The sequence below is a fragment of the Strix aluco genome, chromosome 18, assembly GCF_031877795.1.
Source record: "Strix aluco isolate bStrAlu1 chromosome 18, bStrAlu1.hap1, whole genome shotgun sequence".
Classification (NCBI taxonomy): Eukaryota; Metazoa; Chordata; class Aves; order Strigiformes; family Strigidae; genus Strix; species Strix aluco.
Genome location: NC_133948.1, coordinates 9,944,038 through 9,964,508, shown reverse-complemented (window position 1 = coordinate 9,964,508; position 20,471 = coordinate 9,944,038). Strand labels below are relative to the sequence as shown.

Genomic DNA, 20,471 nt, shown 5'->3' with positions numbered 1-20,471 from the left:
GGAGTGGGTGATCATCTAAGTATTTGGGTGTTGCAACCATAAACCTGACACCTGTTGCCGAACATGGGATGAATGTCAGATGACAGAAACCAAATGGTGGAAAGATTTTTGAACAAGTCTGTTCTAGTTCCTGAGCTGATGAACAGGAATAATTAATTAAATATAACAAAAATATATACAGGCTTAATGCACCTTCCACATACCAGTTTGGAAAAGGTGGGGGTTTTTTTAAACAAACAAACAAAAAACCATCCAAAACCTCTTAGCCAGAAAATTTTAGTTAAAGCAGAAGGTTCTGTGTGGAAGGGGAAACAAAGGATGCTCTTTTTTTTGGAAATCTTCTTACAAAAGGCTGTAACAGAAACAATTCTGTCAGTTTAAAATATTGGCATTTAAAAGGTAACCTCCAAACAGTATTCTCTATTGCCAGCTGAGATATCTGGGAAGAAAGCCCTGTCCTACTCTCATATGCTTCTCTGATATTACAGAAGTCAAGTTATTTACTCCTCCAGTAAACCTCTAAAAACCATTAAATCTTACAGACTTTTCAACTTTCAAAGATGCATCTTTTAATTTTTTTTCTAAAAAGCAGTGAGTCAAAGAAATACTGAAATTCCTTCCAGCTGCCAGAAGAAATAAAAAAAGGAATTTATACTGCAACTAACATACAAGACCCAGGTAAAAAAAGGTCCAAAGTACTGAATCCCAGTGCTTTACTCCAAAGCTTTCCTAACATGAATGCTTGTGATCGATCACATTAATAACGTGCAAACCAGAATTTTTACACCACAGGAGCCTAGAAGAACATCAGTACATTTGCCATGTTCTTACACTGCTGCCAAGCCATACCCTCCTCTGGCCACACTGCTGTGGAGAGAACAAAGCCAGACAGACAGTGGCTCGACATACGCAAGTGAAATTTCTGCCTCACATTCAAGTTCCCAGGTAGTCAGGAACAAATCCTGACAGACTACTTGCACTCCGTGAACTGTCTAAGCAGCTTCATTTAAGTAAGTATTAAACACACAGGCATGACAGTTCAAGAGAAATCAAGTAGAAATGACAATTTACAACACTTTCTTGTGATATTATCATATTCAATCAGTGATTAAGTCAGGTTATCTATAATTCAGTTGTCTTCAAAAAATAAAAACCATTCAGTTGCAAAAAAGACCATCATTTGGACTCTATAATAACTGCAAATACTCTCTAAAAATCTGCAACACTCGTATCTATTTGAGTGTACACTGTCCGTTTCATTAGAACTTTAATAGTCTTGACAGATGTTTGCGAGACATCTCGCCTGCAATATATTCATATTTAATTAAGAATGACAAGGAGAAAAACAAGATGGAAAAGACTAGAGGTCATTACACTCTTTTTTTTAAATAAAAGAATATACATAGGAGGTTTTTTTCTCCTATGGGCTTATTTGCATTTTACTTCCTACTTGCTTTGCCAGTAGAGCTGAGTCTTGACCTTCAACGCAGCTGCACTGCCAGTCCTCTGCCAACTGTTAATTGTGCTGTCTCACAATACTTCTACCATTTGCACAAATAGAGACAAAAATGACACCAGCAAGTTAATTTTCATTCCACAGCAGGATCTGAACTCCACCCTACAAGGGTGAAAGGTGTCTGAGTCAACCCATTAAATTTCTCCCATCTCCTGACACCTCTTTAATTTCTCATTTTAAAAGATGTTCCTAATTATGTCTTTTGGGACTTGAACTGAAACTTTCCTTATAACAAAATCAAATCACATTTCTTTTGACAGTCCAAGCATATATGGCAACAAATCTTGTTAATGGGCTTTTGCCAGCAAAACACAGAACCTTTAACTAGTCTCCAATCTTAGAGTATGCGACTGTTGATTATTGCATGCAACAGAAGAAAAGCTCTTGGGCAACCCACACTAAAATTATTTACAAAGTAAATAGAGCTGAAGTATTTAACAACTACAAAGACATCTTTTTTGGATGACCTGTGAGGACACACAGAATAATATAGGTTGCATATACAAGTGACACATGTATGAACTAGAACAAAAATGCACAGAACCCCCCAGGACCAGGGAAGGAGCTGCAGAGGCTGGTGACATCTACAAGTGGGTAGATTAAAGGTGAAAGTGGAAAATGAGCAAATTTACAGCAGCAACTAGACACGTTACATGACATATCTACTGTGGTGGGCAATGCTCTGAGGACCCTTCAGCTGCTACATCTCCTGACCATTTCTGATATGACTTTTATGCAGATCTCCAACTAAGGGAGAAAGAACAGGCAGAAGAATTTAGTAACACTGATCCCTAAAAGTTAGAAAAAGAGCAGCTTGAGCTTTACAAGGCAACTAGCTGGGAGAACAGATGGTATCTGGCCATTCACCAATTCTGAGGCAGGTCTCAAGTATTTCATTAACGCTGAATTTGAAAGCAACTTTGCATGAATGTGTTTCTTCCTTTGTTCTGTGCCCTGGAAGGCCAGCTGTAAAACCATTATAATTTTCATTTATTTATTTTCTGAAAGAAAAAGGAATCAAAGACCCAACAAGAATTCTGCATGGAAGAGTGCCCAAGTTTTAGACTGAGAATATATCGGATGAAATTTTGAGCATAGTTAAAATGGTTATAAAAATACAGCAATTAAACCCGCTGCTTTAAAGTAGAAATACTCACAATATACCACATATCATCATTTAGAGAATTTTAATCTACAAGGTGTCTGAAAATGAATGTAACAACACAGTACATGAAGTGAAAACAGTTTACTTGATTCAAACTCAACCTTACCTGTTCCTGTTCCGGTTGGATCACCTCCTTGGATCTGCAGAATTAAAATTAAATCAATAGGTTACGTACATATCTGTGTGAAAGACATTAAATACAAGCCATAAAAGCCAATTCTGCTCAATTTTCTTCCTTCTATATTGTGTCATGTTGACAAGTTAGCAACAAGGAAACCATTACCACTTATTTGGAGCTGCTTTTATCAGCTGGCTGTCAGCTCCTACATTACTTATCTGAGGGCAGAATGACAGTTTTATAAAAATAATAGGTCTCTTGTGGGTAAATAGGGAAAATAAACAGTCTCAAATGGGTTAACCAAATCATCCTTTCTATTATGTGCTGAGTCATAACCTGCTTTTTAACTGATGATGCATTGCTTCTGAAACTGAAAAGGCTCTACATTTTGCTACCAATTCTCCACATGATGGGAAGGCAAGAAATGAGGGAATACGGAATATTTTCTGTATCTGAATCTGAATTTCCCAGTAACCCCCTCATTATCTGCAGTAGAGAAAATCCTCATGTGAAACCAATCTTTCAGCCACAAAATTAATCGCTGTATATACATGCAAGATCTACAGAAATAATATTCTATATTCTAATGCCAGTAGATGGAGCGTGACATGACTAGTTTTAGACTAATAGCACACAAGCACAATTTTAATTGTGAGTTTAACTATGAACTGAGATATTCAGTACTGTCAAAATAAAAAAAAGCTTTTTTTTAAGGATGACAGGACAGAATGTAACATTCAGTGATGTCCCCTGAAAGATGTGCTCTGCCTTCAGGATCAGGTTATTAATTCTTCTGAAAGGAAGTAACAGGACAGCTACAATATCCCAAGCTGCCTGGACCAGACCTATGTAAATAAAGAGCTTTGACTACAAAAGTCAACTTTCTGGTTCACTAGGCACTCTTTAACTCCTTCACAAAGAAAGCCTGGGCACCTAGTCCTGGAGCACACACAGGAAAGGATGATCTGACAGTATTCAAGTACCACAACCTGAAACAGAAATTCAGCTGCTTTCTAAAGTTTCATCTGAGTGGGATTTCAACTGGCCACAGCATTACTTACCAAATTAGCATTTCTCTCTCTCCCTTTCCCCCTCCATCCCTCCCCATCTCTCTCTCCTGTTCATTAACCACCCACCCACAGCTTGGGGAAGATAACAAGTGCTATGCGCTAAGGCAATGACTCTCAAAGGCTTGTCTGGAATGCTAGTGAAAGCACTACTAAATGCACTGATGCTCCAAGTGACACTAGTAGTCAGAGACAGTTGTTAGTAAGACTAGTAAGTTAGAACAATCCTAATTCTGATGGTATATTTAATATATTGTAAGTTGTCATGCATGGAAGAAACTAAAACTGAATTAAGCTAAATAAATATTTTGAGGACATCACATACTGTGCATTACGCAGTATTTGTTCAGTACTCACCACAAAATTACGAATTGATCTGTGAAAAATTGTTCCATCATAATAGTTCTTCTTGCACAATTTGATAAAGTTTTCACATGTTCGGGGTGTCTGAAAGACAAACGAAGTTTTAATTAAGGAATACCTTTAGACAATCAAATTGGTCATTACACTGTTTACAAGAACCACTTTTCATTTGTGCCTTACAAAGAAACAATCATGCAGGACTTGAAGAGGAATGAGTCTCTGATTAGAGGAAAAAAAAAAGTATAATATATGCTCTTTTAGACACACACTGCGTCAAATAAATTAAACCCAGACCTTCTAATGTGAGCTCCCAGTACACATAATGATGGTGAAAGCAGGTAAGCTCAGAGACTTTCAAGTAACTTAGCTCCAGCAGTGTATCATAATCCTGTTCCAAAGGGGTACTTCTAGCACCCCCTTAGCACTAATTTCCCAGAGTAAGAAAGAATCTGACTTCTCTGCTCCACTATTTCAAAGTGAGCACATTGAAGGTAACTGGGAGAGAAGCATTTGGTCCTCTTTACCACTTGGAATTAAAAATGGGCCTGACCTCACAAGTCATGGATCATAGGAAAAGTAAAAAAGACAAGTTATTTTCAAAAACCTCAAAAAAAAAGAGATGCTAAATATATTGCCAACTTCTAATTTGTTTTAACAGTGCAAATTAAAGCTATTTATTTGAATTTATGAGCCATGGCATTCAAACAGTACCTTCTGAAAAACCTGTCTACCTAATTATCCTTCCACTGTAATTGTACGGATTCTCTTCTCTGCAATACCAAAATAATTTCAGATGTACAAATACAAGTACAGAAACAGCCTGTTTTCTATACTTGGACATGTTTTCCAGCCCCACTGTGGATTATGTGCATAAATATATTCCAGTTTTACAAAAGAATGCTTATAACTAATCACAAGTTGTTATAGGCCTTGAAAATATCCTTATTGTTGTATGTGCTTGCAAGTAAAGCCCCACGATGAGTCACAATGTCTGTAAATGAACACACACAAGACTTAAGGCTCTTTCTGAAAGACACTGACTGATTCACTTTGCATTGGTATGACATCATTCTTGGTCAGAGCTGCAGAGAGACAGAGCAAGACTGAGCCATGCAACCTGAAGTGACTTAAAAGCAAAAAAATAAGGCAAGCCCAATTACAATCATTTAAGGATGAGATAATCTCTGTCTTTTTAAAGCAGATCCATACAAGTATTCATCTGGAACCATACAGAACTTCAATTTTCTATATATTCTCATCTGAAACACAATCATTTGCACCCCACTTTATTGACACTGAAATGTTTCTCAATTATCCAAACAAACTGTACCTGCCATTATAAATTCTTTATAATGATTCCTTCTTATTTACTCTACACAGTTATAGATGACAGTTGTCAGCTGGGCCATAACTGGAAAAATAAACAAATTCTAGCATAATCTTACACCAGCTATTATCTCATGTTTCCTATATAATTCATCACTGGGATAAAATGGTAATGATACCATAATGGGTTTATGGTAGAATGCCACTAGGACATGTATTTTGGTAGCATCCTGAGGGCAACTCGTAAGTATATATATTCCATAAAAACTGTTTCAAGCAATAGGAGGTTTTCCTACAGTTTAAATGTTTATAGCAAATTTGAAAATTTTTCTTTGAATTGGACATATATGCTTGAAAATAATCTTTGTACATAACCTTTAAAGTAAAATTCAACCCCTGAAGAATCATTTGTGCAGAGTATGCTTCCTTTATAAGATAACATCCTAACAGCCTTGATCCGAATGTAGTGCTATTAGTTATCACTCATGAAACATGCCAGTAAGGATAAAAATAAGTTAAAAAAATTTCTTTAGGAATCAGAAATGGAATCAGCAGCTTTTAGCCTAAGGCACTTTATCTCATGAGAACCAAGCACTCTTTGGAGAGAGAGACATAGTTAATAAGTTCTCGGGGGGGAATAGGGCAACCTTTAATTAATTTTTTACAAAAAATGAAATCAGGCAAAAGAATGAGTCCCCTAGGAATACATACCACACTGTTTTAAATTTGCACAAAGTTGATAACCCAATACAGATTTCCTATTTATTTTCAAAACACGATTTGTAAAATATACATCAAAAAACCTGACTCCAGTGATGTATTTTTTATGCAGGCCCTATGGTGACCCTTCTCTCTATATGGATTTCTAGTTATTATACCTTTTCCCAGAAACAAGCTTTTCAAATGCAACTGCAGAAATATTTAGTATACATGCAATAATCATTTCACTGCAAGGTTTTCTTTTAATTGCCACCAAATTGGTTCCCATGGTCACGTCATGCATCACACAGATACATTTGGCAGGTAAACAGTTCCTTAGCAACATTGCCATTACCTTTTATGGTGCTTTTTAATAGACACAAATAAAAAGGTTTGCATTCAATCAGTAATAAACCCCAGTTTCAGTCATGCAGTTGATCTAGAATATCTGGCTCAGAGTATCTGATTTATTCAAAGCAGTTAATGTTCTTGCCAAATCTCAAACTGCCAAGCACATTTCAGGGACTTTTTAAAGCAGCATCCTGTCCAAGAAGGAGAAAAAGGCTTGACGTTTATGGGGAAGGTATAGGTCCTCAGTAATGAAGTTACGTTCTGTATTGACCATATAAACAAGGCCAGTCTTTGAAGTCTTTGTTCCAACTACAAAGACTGATGAGAAATATATATATAAACAAACCTGACTTTGTTATTTGAGTGTAAGACCTTGTGGAAGATGTCAGACTCACAGTCTTGGAATGCAAAACTGTCTATTTCTTCAGAAACTCCTTCCACACCACTTGCCTCACACCATTTCTAAAGGAGGAGGGGATGGTCAAGGCACCTGGAAATGCAGAAGTCCAGGAAGCAATGCCTGTTTCTTGTTGCCTCATTATTGACAATGGGCTCCAGGCTTTCTTTTTACTCCTGGCTGTTCTTGTCTCAAATTGACCTCAACAGCAGCAGCTAACTTATCCCTCTTTATTCCTTTTATATTAAGCAGGAAATGATTTAAATTATTTTAATCTGCTGACTATGACCTAGACTTCTATGTAACAAAGTCAAGGAAAAATGCCACCTTGATTTGTTAACCTGTTGATCCGAAAGCCACCGACAGAAAAAAAGGTTATCTTTTAAATCTACTGCAATATCTTCTCAGAATGATGCAGTGATAGCCCTAAGAAGTCAAATTTAAAAACTGTGGAAGGCTTTTCTGTCCAAAGAGTGTGGCAGGACAGACAGCCCTGAGAAATTCTCCTTTTCTTTGGTAAAGTTGGAACCATGTAAGTGTCTCTCTATGATGTCCTTCAACTTAAAGACCCTTCTCTCTCCAAATGACAAACAGTAAGAAAAAAAAAAAAATCTTTCTTACACTGAAAATGAGTCTCCTGCTCCAACCATGCTTTCTGTTTACTTTGTAGATGCCAGATAACTGTCTTTCAACTGTTGAAAATTCACACCCAAGACAAGTGGTAACTTTTTAATAAACAGTTTGAGACAGGAATCCAGAAGAATACTTATCCCAGAAGATGACACAAATGCTTTGCTTGGCTCACAGACATGTATATTTAATGGGGCAACAGCCCAATGGTTTCATAATTATGTTTAAGTCTCCATTTAGCTAACACACTTAGTAGGTAACTCTACATGGAAATGCCAGCACTCTACCAGTTACTAGGCCCAGACAAATTTCAGGATTAAAGAGAGACTGCTACTAAGAATGACCATGCAAACACAGCAGTGACAAGAGGCTGATGTGAAATCAGGGATACTGAGGAAAACACTGAAGAAAGGAATATACAATTTAGAAAACCAAAGCAAAACAGAGAAAACCCTGACTCTTTACTATAAAGTTCTAGGAGAAATGCAGATTTAACCGAGCCAATTTTAGTTTCCTTTTTGCCAGCAAGGGTGGCTCTAAACCAAGCAAAATTCATCTCTCTTTGCTGCATCCTGAGACCTGAGGAGTAAGAAACCAAGCCAGGTCACTATCTGATTTCTCAGTTTGCAGCTCTCCTTTCTCATCAGTTAAAATGGGTCATTACATTTGTAAAAGTTACCTTAACTCGGAATTTGTATTGGGCAACTGAAGAGCCAACCAGAAGTAGATTAAAAACCTGCGGCACTCCTGTTGCCAAGGTACGGGAGATGGGAAAAGAGAGAAGCTTCTGAGTTGTTGCCATGACTGCAAGGAAGAAGGCTTTACTATGTGAAGAGCTAATCATTTCAAAATGCTCCATCCCTTGAGGATCTGCATGAACCTTGAAGAGAAATTTCACACTAAGCATTCAGAAGCTGTCACTCACACATCTGTATAATTTCCTTGTGCTAATTCCACTTCCCTTTTATTTCTTTTTTGCCTCTCTAAATTGGATGAACTGTAGTAGTTGCACTAAACTACAGAGCCTTGATATATGCTCATTAACCCTATGTTTCAAAGCAGAAATAATGAAAAGCTCTTTCCTCACAAATTAAAATCGCATTCTAGAGCCTTCATCTTATCACACAAATGCCAGAATCCCGCTACTAAGAGGCATGAACTAGTGATGGGAATTTCTAAGGCTTCAAACGAAGCCTGCAATTTTTTTAAATATAGATCTCCTTTAAAATGCAAGGTGGATTTTGTTTTGCTTTAGTCCTTTTACTACCTTTTTTTTTTTAATAGAGCATTTTTACTCTTGTAATTGTTCATTCTAGCAACTTTCCTAATGCGTGAGCCCATAAAGAGGTGATTTGGTAAGGTTTACACTCAGTTCTCCCCATCCCTTTCAATCTGCAACCCTCATAGCCTGCACATCCCACAGGAAAGAACTCACCCTAACAAAAGCTTGGCTTTATTTAGGGCTTAGTCAGAGGCAACTGTAATGGAGCAGTTTCAGGAATCACCATCTATCAGGTGCAATGTCTGTTCCCTCCACTAAGTCATGAAAAGAAACCAGACATATAAATATTTTTAGTGCGTTTCAATGCATAATACTGCACTGGAAGGCAATTTAAGCTACCCTGCTTCACTTTGCACCAATGGACTAGGTGCACACTCCCATTTGTTTCAGAGCAAGAGGGACAAAAGAACTCCACAAAGCCCACTGCAAAAACACAGGGAGAATTTCACTGTGGGAAGTCCATAATATTTCCTTCAGGAGAAACATTTACTATAGACCCGAACATCAACCCCTGCCAGCTCCATTTTCCTGCTAACAGTTCCCCTACATGCGAGAGGAGTTGAGCTGGTGGCAGGTTACAGTGGGAAACAACTGCTGCCTACGGTGGTTCAGTTCAGAGAAGACACGGTTCATATAAGGGACACCATTCTCAATCTGGTCACACAGTGAGCAAACGCGTTCGGGTCAATTTGTGGTCTATGATCAGAAGAGCACTGTTCCAGTGAGAGAGCACTGGAGAGATGAAAGCATCAGGGCATTGTGGAGTAAAACGCTTGGCCGGACTCTTACTGATATTAAAAAAGAATCAGAACAAGCAAACTATGCTTCGGGTAATAGATTGCTGACTTGATAGCAAACATTTGCTTATTTTGCTACCTCAAAGCCTCGAAGTTTGCTTAGAACAAAGAGCAGAATTATTGCATTCTCATCACACAGGAACCCACTATAATTTAATTAGCTATTTAGCAAAGATTCCAGCAGATAGTTAAATTTCACTTTTCAAAGGCATTTCTTCCACAATACTGACATTAACAATGCTACCAAAAACTTTTTCAAAATCTAAGCAAGATGCTCAGCTTAGACAAGATGCCAATAAAAATGTTACATACTCCAGTTTCATTTCTCACTTTTTTGCAAATACAGGGACAATCAATCAGTTTAGCTGAGCACAACTCAATTTAAGCAAGGCATCTAATTCACTCATCTAATTTGTCAATGTTAACTACTAACTCTCCAGAGGCAGAGTCATCATCCCTAGCCACAGTCATTACTTTTCCTCTAACTTTTATTTATTGCAGTAGTAGAAAAGAAAACAATCCTCTCGCCTCCCTCAAATTTGTCAGTCACACGAGGGTTGAGGAGCTTGTCAGACAGTGCAGTGCAGGGATGGGTGCTGATGAGGATGGGGCCTGCAAGCATAACATAGCACTGGTAGGTACAGTGCAAATGAGGATGCAACTTTAATTACTTGAGCAACCTCCAGCAGCTGTAAAACTTGGAGTATTGCAGGTCCCATGGCAGCTCCCTGGCATTTCGTCAGTCTGCAGCTGACTGCACATAAATTCCACCTTTTCAGGAGATGTAACCTGTAACCACTCCCGTGCTAGACAGTGAAGCTCTGGTAGCTGTCAGCCTCCCAAGGTCACCCTGCTCTCATCAGAGGAGCCGAGGTACAAGCAAGAAACACGTCAGAGAAAGATGAAGAGCAGCAGCTGTGTAACTCCAAACCACCCGCCTCATCCTCAGGTTTGGGATCACTAAGTGGCAGACACAGCTGGTATGGGATGCCTGCACCATCAAATGTCAAAAACCAAGTGACACAATCCAGTAACAGTTGATTCTCTCCCCAGATCCAGCTTGTCAGGGGGGCTGGGGAGGTAGAAAGGTTCAAATGTGCAAAACGCCTTCCCACTGATTACCCAATGCCAAAGGCTGCCAGGAAACCATGCAGAGACAGTCAAGGGCAGCAAGCCCCATGGTGCAGGGACAGGTTCACAGGGAGGTGGCCAAGCACCTTTCTGAACCTCTCGTTGAATGTCCCATTCAGGCACGGGCAGTGGGGGACATCGGAGACTCCCACTGCCCCTTCTCTGCTGCAAAACAGCACTAAGGACAAGCATACAGTGGCAGCATCCAGATAAGGCATTTCCTACTAACATGTTTCTCCTTTCTCAAGCATGGGTGTTATGCCCCCAAAGTTAAAAATATTTAAAATATTAACTTCTAGTCAGTTAAGAACAACCTAGAAGTGACCTGTGAATCAATATGGCTCTGCAGAGCCATTCTACTCCCAACCACAAAGAAAAGCAATAGATCTGTCTGCCATTGTAGCACTTTGAGGAAAAAACACCAAGAAATAACAACATTCTCTCTAACAAGCATTTTTATCTTGCTGTTCTCCTACTGGAAAAGGACAGTTTTGTTTGTTTGTTTTTAGCTTCTGTTGACAAGAATCTTTAAAGTTGGAAGTTGCAGCTCTTCCTACAATGACCTATTTTGATTAAAAAAAAAAAAAGTCAGTCAGTCATTTACAACCATGCCAAGACTTCATCCCTACAACCATATTACTGAGTGAACAGACACTGGCAAAACCTCAGCCAGTTATGTGCCAGACAGTGTCACGATGACACTGACAGAAAGTGAGTAGAATGGACGTTTAAATCAGAAAGAAAATGAGACATCTGCAAAGACTGGGGAACCTTGTCATGTCAGGAGGTCAAAGGATTTTTTCAGCAACTCACTTCTTTCCCACTGGAAATGGATAAGAAGTTTACAGGCTTCTGATCTTCAGAACAGTCCCTCACACAATAGGAGAGATGATTTCAAAGAACAGGAGCTGGCTTACACATTTATAGATCACAGGCATATTTAACAGGTCAGAGGGCCTCAAAAGATTAAAACATCAGTATTTGTAGAATAATGGTTTCTTCAGATAGTTATGCCAAGACATCATCATTAAGCAGAGTTTGCCAGGCCCTAAAACCTCAAAAAGCATCTGTGGAGTGCTGGATGGAGCTTTAAAATCCATCTCACATTCTTCTTTGTTATGCCAACTTGCCCTTAAACCTTAAAGTATTAAACCTGAGAGAGGCAGGCGAATTTACAAAAACTGCCATGGCAGTTATGGGTTAGTATTCAATTACCACCACTGGCATGTGTTTAACCACCAGATCATTACCCCAGCATGACCACTTGTATGAAGAGAACTCACAAAGGAGAGAAGGGAGATAGTACACCAAACCTGCTGTTAATCATTTTGACAGGGTCTTCTGGAGTGTTAAATTTTTATATATATATATATATATATATATATATATATATATATATATTTCCATGGCACAATGAAAATAAAAAGGTACAAGCATTAAACAAGAAAGCCTCAAAGCAACCTAGATGCAAAGGCAGGAATTTTTATTCCCTTTCACAGGTGCAGAGACTCAGAGTCTGCTACTCTGTCTATTCTTATGCAGGGCTGCTGATTCCAACAGGCAGTCTAGGTTATTCGCATAGCTGCACTCCAGCAGCCAGGCATCTATGGCACATGTTATTGCCTGGGAATTCAGAATTATGCTCGTATTTATGCTCATTGTGAAATAAAAAATGGGACACCACTGATTTAAAAAAATCTGTAACTAAATGATATAGCCACATCATGCAGTAAGTCCGTGGCAAAGGCACAGAATTCAGGGTTTACCAGCTCCTAGTTCTCCACTCTATCCATTACATCACACTGCTTTTCTACTTCCACATCCAAGTCAATTTGACTTTTTGCACAGGGTGAAGCGTCCACCCTGCCTTAGGAGGCTGCTCCACCACCTACAAGGTAGAGCTGCATCACTATAGTGACTAATACAGCAAAATACACACGGATGACATACACAGTTGTTCCCAGCAGCATCCTGATTAAAGCAGTTAAAAGAACTTGAGGACTGGAAAAATCACAGTAAATAAAATACAAGAAATCCAGTGACATTCATTGCCTTTCATCAGTTATTTCTTCATAATTTATTTGTTTGGCAAGGCATAAGACTAGAGCTGAAAGAGTAACACTTGTTGGATACTGTTAAATCTTCTGTACTTGCCAGAATTACTTCTGGCAAGTAAAATTTTTGTAAATTTATTTCCAATTAGTGTATACAACAAATGTTGCTTATGCCCAGCTGAACTCAGCTTCCTGGAAAATGTCCCTAACAAATGGCCATCTGATTAGTCCCCATCAGGAGGAACATACTGTATCTGAATAAGACGACTGGGAGAAAAACAAATGGCAACAAAGAGCACTAGGGACACTGCTTTGATGCAAAGAGAGAACAGTAGTGTACCTTTGCTCATTTAAGGCACAAATACAAAAGGGTGGAAGAAAATCCAGTTTAGCTTCCAAAGTCTTTTTATTGCCTTTTCTCAGGTCAATTACTTAAAACACACATCATCTTTCTGGAACCTAAGTGGAGTTTTCTGGTGCTCTGAACAAGTGATTTCAAACAGAAAATATCTGGATTCTAGCCCTATTTCATGCTCTCTTTTTGAATCCTGTCACAAAGTAACTGATGACTTCAATCACACTGCAGCACTGATTTCCTCCCCTGGATCAATACAAAACATTTCATGATTAGGTTTTTGGTGCTAGGAAGAATCTCATCACTATCAATCTTACTGATTGTCACCTTAAAGTACTAGTATATGAAGATCCCTAGATTTATTTTTAAACAAAAGTTTCCACATGTACATATGGACTGAAGTCCAAACAATCCATACTGCCAGATAGGCAGTAAAAAAAACAGGGGAAAGAAAAAAAAAAACCACAACAGGGGAAAGAAAGAACAGGAGACAAAAAAGCTGTGAAGGGAGAGGGAGAAAGAACCCAAGGGGGGTAGTGAGGACAAAGAGATACTGGGTAGACTTCAGAAGCAGTGCAGACTGCTGAGAGCACAACTGCAAGAATATTTTGCTTAAATACAGTCCATAGGCATGAAAATACAATTGAAGACTCAGTTGGCACACACTCTAAGACGGCAAGTATGTCACTTGTTGTTCTCTATTTCAGTGAGAAGACTTCACCACAAAATGTATATTGAATTCCAACCCGTAAGACTATTTTAAAATGTAATGTGAATGTTGTGAGTCCTACCTCTGGACGCAGGTATTCATTTGTCATATTTATATAGCAACTTCATCCTCAAGCTTCCTAAACCATTTCACAATCACGTATTTGCAGTACTGTGCAAATACAACCACTGCTAGGGTGGCTTCCATAATAACCAGAGCACAGGATATCACTCAGCAATTAAAAAAAGGAGCCTGTGGTCAGGTCAAAACAACAACCAGGCAGGTAGTGTTCAGTCTTCAAAAACAGAAGCTAAGCACCACTGTAATATGGCTTATAAATCATATACTTGTGCCTGCAGTTGCACTGCTTGAAAGAGTAGATGTATGAATTCCCCAAATCACACATATTTTGTCTGAATTCAAACAACAATGACAACTTAATACTGCTGTTGGCTCTCTCAATCACTCAAGTAGCACAGATCTATGTTGAATCCAGTGCTCCCAAATCTGCTGGTGATCTTAGTGTGTATCAATACAGTGCTTTGGGCTGAAATTTGTTTCTCCATTTCTTTCTGAGAAGCCAGAGTACTACCCATGCCAACTACATTAAAAAACCATGAAGGCTGAAATGTGAGGCACCAAAAAGTCTGTGCAACATTAATTTGGGTGAGCATTATGATAGAGTCCAGTTCCCCTGCCTGCATCCAAGGACCTTACCCACATTCTACACTTTTGAAGGAAAGCCAAACCTGCATATAAACCATTTCACTACACAGTTCCAAACAGCTCCCAGAACTGGTTCAGCTTGTGCACTGAATAAGCCAGGAGAGCTGATTAAAAAACTTAGCATGTGATTAATTAAGACTATTACCATGCATATTCACAAGCGGGGTGAACTGGATGTGTTTAGAAAGGCTTGATTTTGGCATTTCCCCATTTTCTATGTCTGTCTTTGCAATGTCAATAGAACCATTGTAGCTGTTCTGTGTATATGTTTGTGACCTATATATGTGTTATATGTCTGTAAGATGTTTGCTCTATCTGGACTGAGCCACCTTATATGCCTAACCTCAGTGTGATTCAGGAAAACCAAAGTTAGAAGCACAAACTCCTTATATAGTAAAGGGAGAAAAACAAGCACCTCCCGGAAGAACTGATTTAATAGACCTAGGATGATGACCTAAAGTGGATGTTGTGAAAACCTCCTTAAAGCAGCAAGTCTTTCCTACTTATTCTAAATATATATCTTTTTCCCCTCTGCAGAGCCAAAGGTCTGCTTAATTCACACAGATTTGATCAACACAAAGAAATGAAAAAAACAGATGGCTAGAGGCCAGTGTTCAAGCAGGTCTGGTTGTGTAAAACAGTGCACACTTCCAGTGTGTACATGAGGAAGCAGTGTGTGTGAAAGGGAGATGAATAGGAATTCAGCTGGAAAAAAGGAAACACAATTGATATCATACAGGAAGTTTATACTGAGCAATTGAGACTAGGTCCTCAGGACTGAGTGACACTGGTCACCCATATGGCCAAAAAAACCACGCTGATAAGAATAGCTGCAGTCAGCCTGCATTAGCCAGGAGCCAGTTTGAGAACATATGGCAAAACAAATGATTCAGTGCAATCTGCTCATTCTGCTGCTTTCCCCAAATATTGCTGTACTAACATCCTCTGCTTTTTGCCTTATTACATAGTGTTACTATTTAAGAGCATGGAAAACACCTGTAGGGATGACAGGGACCTACAGAATTACTAGCATGATAGGCTGCTGTGGAGATTCTCATACTGTTCCCATAGATCAGCCTGAGATGTTTACACATATCTTGCTCCTTACTTGTTTGAGAGAAAGGAAGAGAAGAGAAGAGAAAGCTAGCAGGCTTGTTCTGTTTGCTCCTTTTTCTCTCTCCCAGGCAAAAAAAGATGCATTCTCCCAGCGCACCTCTAGATTTCATGCCAGGCACCCCTGCTCCTAGCCAGCACTACTGCCTTAAATTCTGTGAGGGTCACACCAAGCAGAAGTTTTACCCTTTACAGCCCTATTCACATCCTTCAACTTTCTAGAACATCTACCCTCAGGCCTACACTCTCCTGAGATAAAAATCTCAAGTAAACAATGGAAGGTTTGGGCTTTTTACATTGAAAACTTTTTTCCTTTTATGGATGCGGTTGTATAAATAAATAAGCAAGCACACTAGGAAGCATTGACGTCTGAGACATCAGTGTCACCACAATTCATCCATCTATCATAAGTCTTGCCATGTTTATTATTTTAAGAGCCACAGATTTCCCCTAGAATCAGACTGTATTAACTATAAAAACTGTAGTCCATTGTTTTTTAAGATGAACATCTACCTCTTAGTGGCAAAGGGAATATGTTTAAAAACTTGAACCTTAAAAACTGAGACAACAGGAAGTAAAAAACATATTCTAAGGTTTTCATTTAGTTTTATTCTGTAAAGCTCAGGATTTAGAAGCAAATCTAACCATTTCTGGGGATCTTAACTACATGTACGCAGGCTGACAGACTGCTCTCAGTTTCACCAAGGTTCTTTTCCTGGTTCTGCCAGTAACCTGCTGTGTAACCTCAGGTTATTCCCTCTTCTCTGTGCTCTTCCTTCTTTTTTCTCTCTACCTTTCTTGTCATTGTTTGGGTCACTATAATCCTGACCCTTTGAAGCTCTAAACATATACTTTGACATGTTGTAAGTAGTCCACTAAAATGTACAGGACTACTCAAAGAGAACATTTATACATTTAGTAGTATAATATATAAAATAATATATATACATTTTACAAAGGAGTTTTGCTTATGTACGAAAATGCACCAAAACAACTGAAAGCTAATTATTTATCTGTATCTATTACAACTACACACTATTTCTTTCTTTGGACATTTCCATTGCCAGCTCCTATTCTGTTATTTAGAGAGATTCATCTTATGGGGCACACAGTACCATATCACAGTGCAGCTCCAAGTTTAGGTCTCCTTTATTAGTGTGAAGTCGCACATAGCCCTTCTTCTTCACATATTTGTATCTCACAACATCTTCTTCAATAGCAGCTGTATCAAAGCAAAAGAAAATAATTAGCTCTCTGGAAGCTTACTCATTGATCTTTAGAAATCATCAGAAAACAAATTGCTAGATTCTACTGTCTGACCTCTTTCCCTGGGGTACTGGGTCTTCAGGGATCGTACTATGCAATTCATCTATGATAACCTCAAATTAATCTCTGTGCAAAACATTTTCCATTATAGAAAACCACTAACTCCTCGAGAGCTAACAATATCATCTATACTTTTAAGTCACAGAAGCATTCAATATTACAAACTATAATTTTCAAGTAATGTCTACCAATCACGAATGTTCCTTTACAACCAAATTGTTTCTTGTCAAACTTGGAAGCCAAGCAGGTAGTCATCAGTCAACCACAAATTGCTGACATATGAGGACCTACCCAGTTCTGAAAACAAATGAAGCTGTTACTGGAAACATTACTGGAAAGTCAAACCAAAGGATCAATCTAGGATGTTTCCACTTCCATTTTGTCAAAATGTCCAGTTAGTCAGATATTTTCAACACTCAAAGAGTCACCTGCAAACCACTAATCCACCAAGTAAAGGAACTGAACTTGGTAAATACAGTTTTAGCAATGTATTCAATCTTTGCCTAAGTGTGTGACATATTTCAAATTTTAGTGCTAAAAGCCAGACCTTTCTCTTCAACTGTGAATACTAATTGCTCAGCTATTTAATCAATATTCGAATTAAATAAATTCTATCCATTTGTGTTGAGGCTGGAGACTGAAAGGAAATCTTTATTGTACTAAAATGTATTTTTGCATAACCTTGAAAAGCAGTAAATCAAAAGTTACCACCACAAAACTTACTGTCATTCTAACCAATATTGGGTTAGGCCAAAAAGTTGGTAAAGATTTTGTATGCTATTTGAGGAGAGATTATACTTCATTCCTAACTTACATAAGCAGATATCCCATTTTGTGGTCCCTGGGCATAGAAAATACTTCATTAATTTCAGTTTAACATAAGTAACCACCATTCAAAGCTGAAGTTAATTCATAATTGCTCCATTATTTTCAGAATGAGCTCACTGGAAAGTAAGGATATATCTGCTCAGGGAATACATTTCTATGGCATCAGTACTGACCAATTATCAATGCATTCCCTCAGTCCTCATAAATGTATGTGTGCTAGTGAGCACACCAAAACTGTAAAGTAAATAAACAGTTTGTAGCTAGGTAGTTCTGGTACCTGCTTCATGGGTAGTTTCAGGCACCATTGCAGTGGAGGTGAAGGAAGCACTTACTGCTCCCGTGGAATAGTGAGCCTGTTTGCAGAGGAAAAAGCAGAGAAAAAGACATTAGATCTTAGAATTTGTCTACTAAAGATACTATATAAGCACTAGAAACACACAAATGTCATCCTTCTGAAGGTGGACTTTCTGCTCTACCTCCTATAGAAAGAAACAAATGCACGATGCAGCAATAATTCTCCATCTGTTACCCACAACATTTGCTCTGATGAAACTCTAGTTAAGGCTGCCCGTACACTGAGCTGAAGGGACTTCCACTACAGTTTAATACATCATTATGCAAAGATTCTATTATCAGAATTTATTTGTATGTCCACAGGTGGAGATATGAAAGGAGTACTGCTGGCAAGATGTCTGTAAAATTCTGCAACGCTGCTAAGAGGAAGGACAATCCAGTGAACCACAGAGATAATGCGGAGGAAGCAAAACACCCCCCCTCCCACACGCAGCCCTTCTGTGTGCAGAGGCACTGTCCCATGGTTCCCAATATCTATTTTGAGCTTTGCAATTCTCCTGAAGAAAGGAAATGTGGATGTCACACATGGATTTTGTAGTAAATTACAAAGATCTAATAAACCCCGAGATACGTTTAGCGGCTCTGGGGCAGCACCTGTAAAGAATACAGGTCAGGCCAATGCTCCACCCGTAAGGTTACACTGCATCCTATGGAAGTTTATAGTTATGTCCACCCACATCATTAGTGGACAATCTGACTCTCCCAACAGGCGTAGAGCTCATCGTTGTCTCTCATCTCTTTTTTTGCCTCTCTACATCTTTTGTTTTCTTCTAACACTATGATGCCCTGAAAACGGGGCAAATGCAATCCTACTCCTTGGTCACATACACTCCCTAATCTGTCACTAAGCCTCCTCATTAAAAGCCATATGTTGCATCACTCTTCGTTTTCGTGTAAGCGTAATCAAAGCACGAAAACACATACATCCCAGAAATATTAAAGGAAAGAAGAACACTCTGTCTTGCCCATTTTAAACAACCTTTGATGTAGGAAATCTAGATGCAGATGAATTGTTTCTCTTGACAACCATGAACACAGAATAACATGCACCTGGAAGAACATCCTTTAAAATATTCCACTAAAAATCCTGCATTCCAGTGGAAAAAAAAGGAGAAGCAGATGTGGATGATTTATATATTTGCCCACACCAGAAATGATTCATTTGTACTGCCCTTAAGGTGTGTTCTCTCTGCCAATCACTGCAGGAAGCAACGATAAACAAATTCAGAGCAAGACATTACAACCTGGGAAAAAAGGTTCTGCCAACATATACATCATAACCACATCATAAAGATTTTTCCTTTTTATTGTGTTCCATTTCTAAAATGTTTAAGTTAATTTACAATAATTTAACAAAGACAAACTCACAGACACATAGGCTGTATTTCTAAGGAATCCCAATATGAGTCTCATATTCTTATTTATGATAAATTTCCATGTAACGGAAAACAGGAATAGTGTCTGTTTATACTGCAGTATGGCCTCTAAGCTGAAAAACATCTATTACCATTCCTGTAGAAGTCAGTCAGCGCCAAACTACAAATTAAGTCAACTTACTGCATTCAGCTTATCCACTTTCTTCTTTTCAGGAGCCTTCATAGTAGCTGCTAGAATATCATCACCTTTGAATTCCTTATAAAGCTCCAGTAAAGTCTCTCGGGTCTCTGTATTTGTATTTTTCAAATAGTAAGATGGATCTAATTTTGCTTTTTCTTCATCTAGATAAGACAAAGTTAAATCATTCAGAGTTAAAAGAAAAACTCTATTTTGTTCTCCTCCATTTCATTATATATCTAGTTACACAAAAATCTTCCAGGTATTATTTCTACCTTTTTTTTTTAACAAAAAGGTCCAATAACTATATTTATTCCTGCAGAAACAGTAACAAATAGCAATGCATAACACTAACAACAGTATAACTTGAAATATAGCACAATAAATGCCAATATGATGAAGTATAACAACTTCATCAAAGAAAAAACAAAAGAAAAAAACAACTTCAAATCAACTACTACAAAAATGCCTTTGAAAGCACTAGAAATTATTTAAGTTCATGGAAGTCTTGTAAAATTTTCATAGAACAATAAAGACAAGATACACTTGGGTACAATATAAACTTCTGTCCTTTGTCTCCTCACTGAACAGCCAGGCCTGTGATGCAAAA

The 20,471-nt window shown here is 38.3% G+C and overlaps 1 protein-coding gene across 1 annotated transcript in view; it reads right to left on the bottom strand.

The window, feature by feature from the left end:
- The window catches only part of PPIL2 (peptidylprolyl isomerase like 2), a 71,371-nt gene that overhangs the window by 23,120 nt on the left and 27,780 nt on the right, over positions 1-20,471 (bottom strand). The window contains exons 10-14 of the mRNA XM_074843996.1: positions 19,865-20,025; positions 18,231-18,306; positions 16,915-17,021; positions 4,224-4,313; positions 2,788-2,821 (exon numbers count right to left, since the gene is read on the bottom strand). Coding sequence (XP_074700097.1) covers positions 2,788-2,821; positions 4,224-4,313; positions 16,915-17,021; positions 18,231-18,306; positions 19,865-20,025 — 468 coding nt within the window. The remainder of the gene's footprint in view (positions 1-2,787; positions 2,822-4,223; positions 4,314-16,914; positions 17,022-18,230; positions 18,307-19,864; positions 20,026-20,471) is intronic.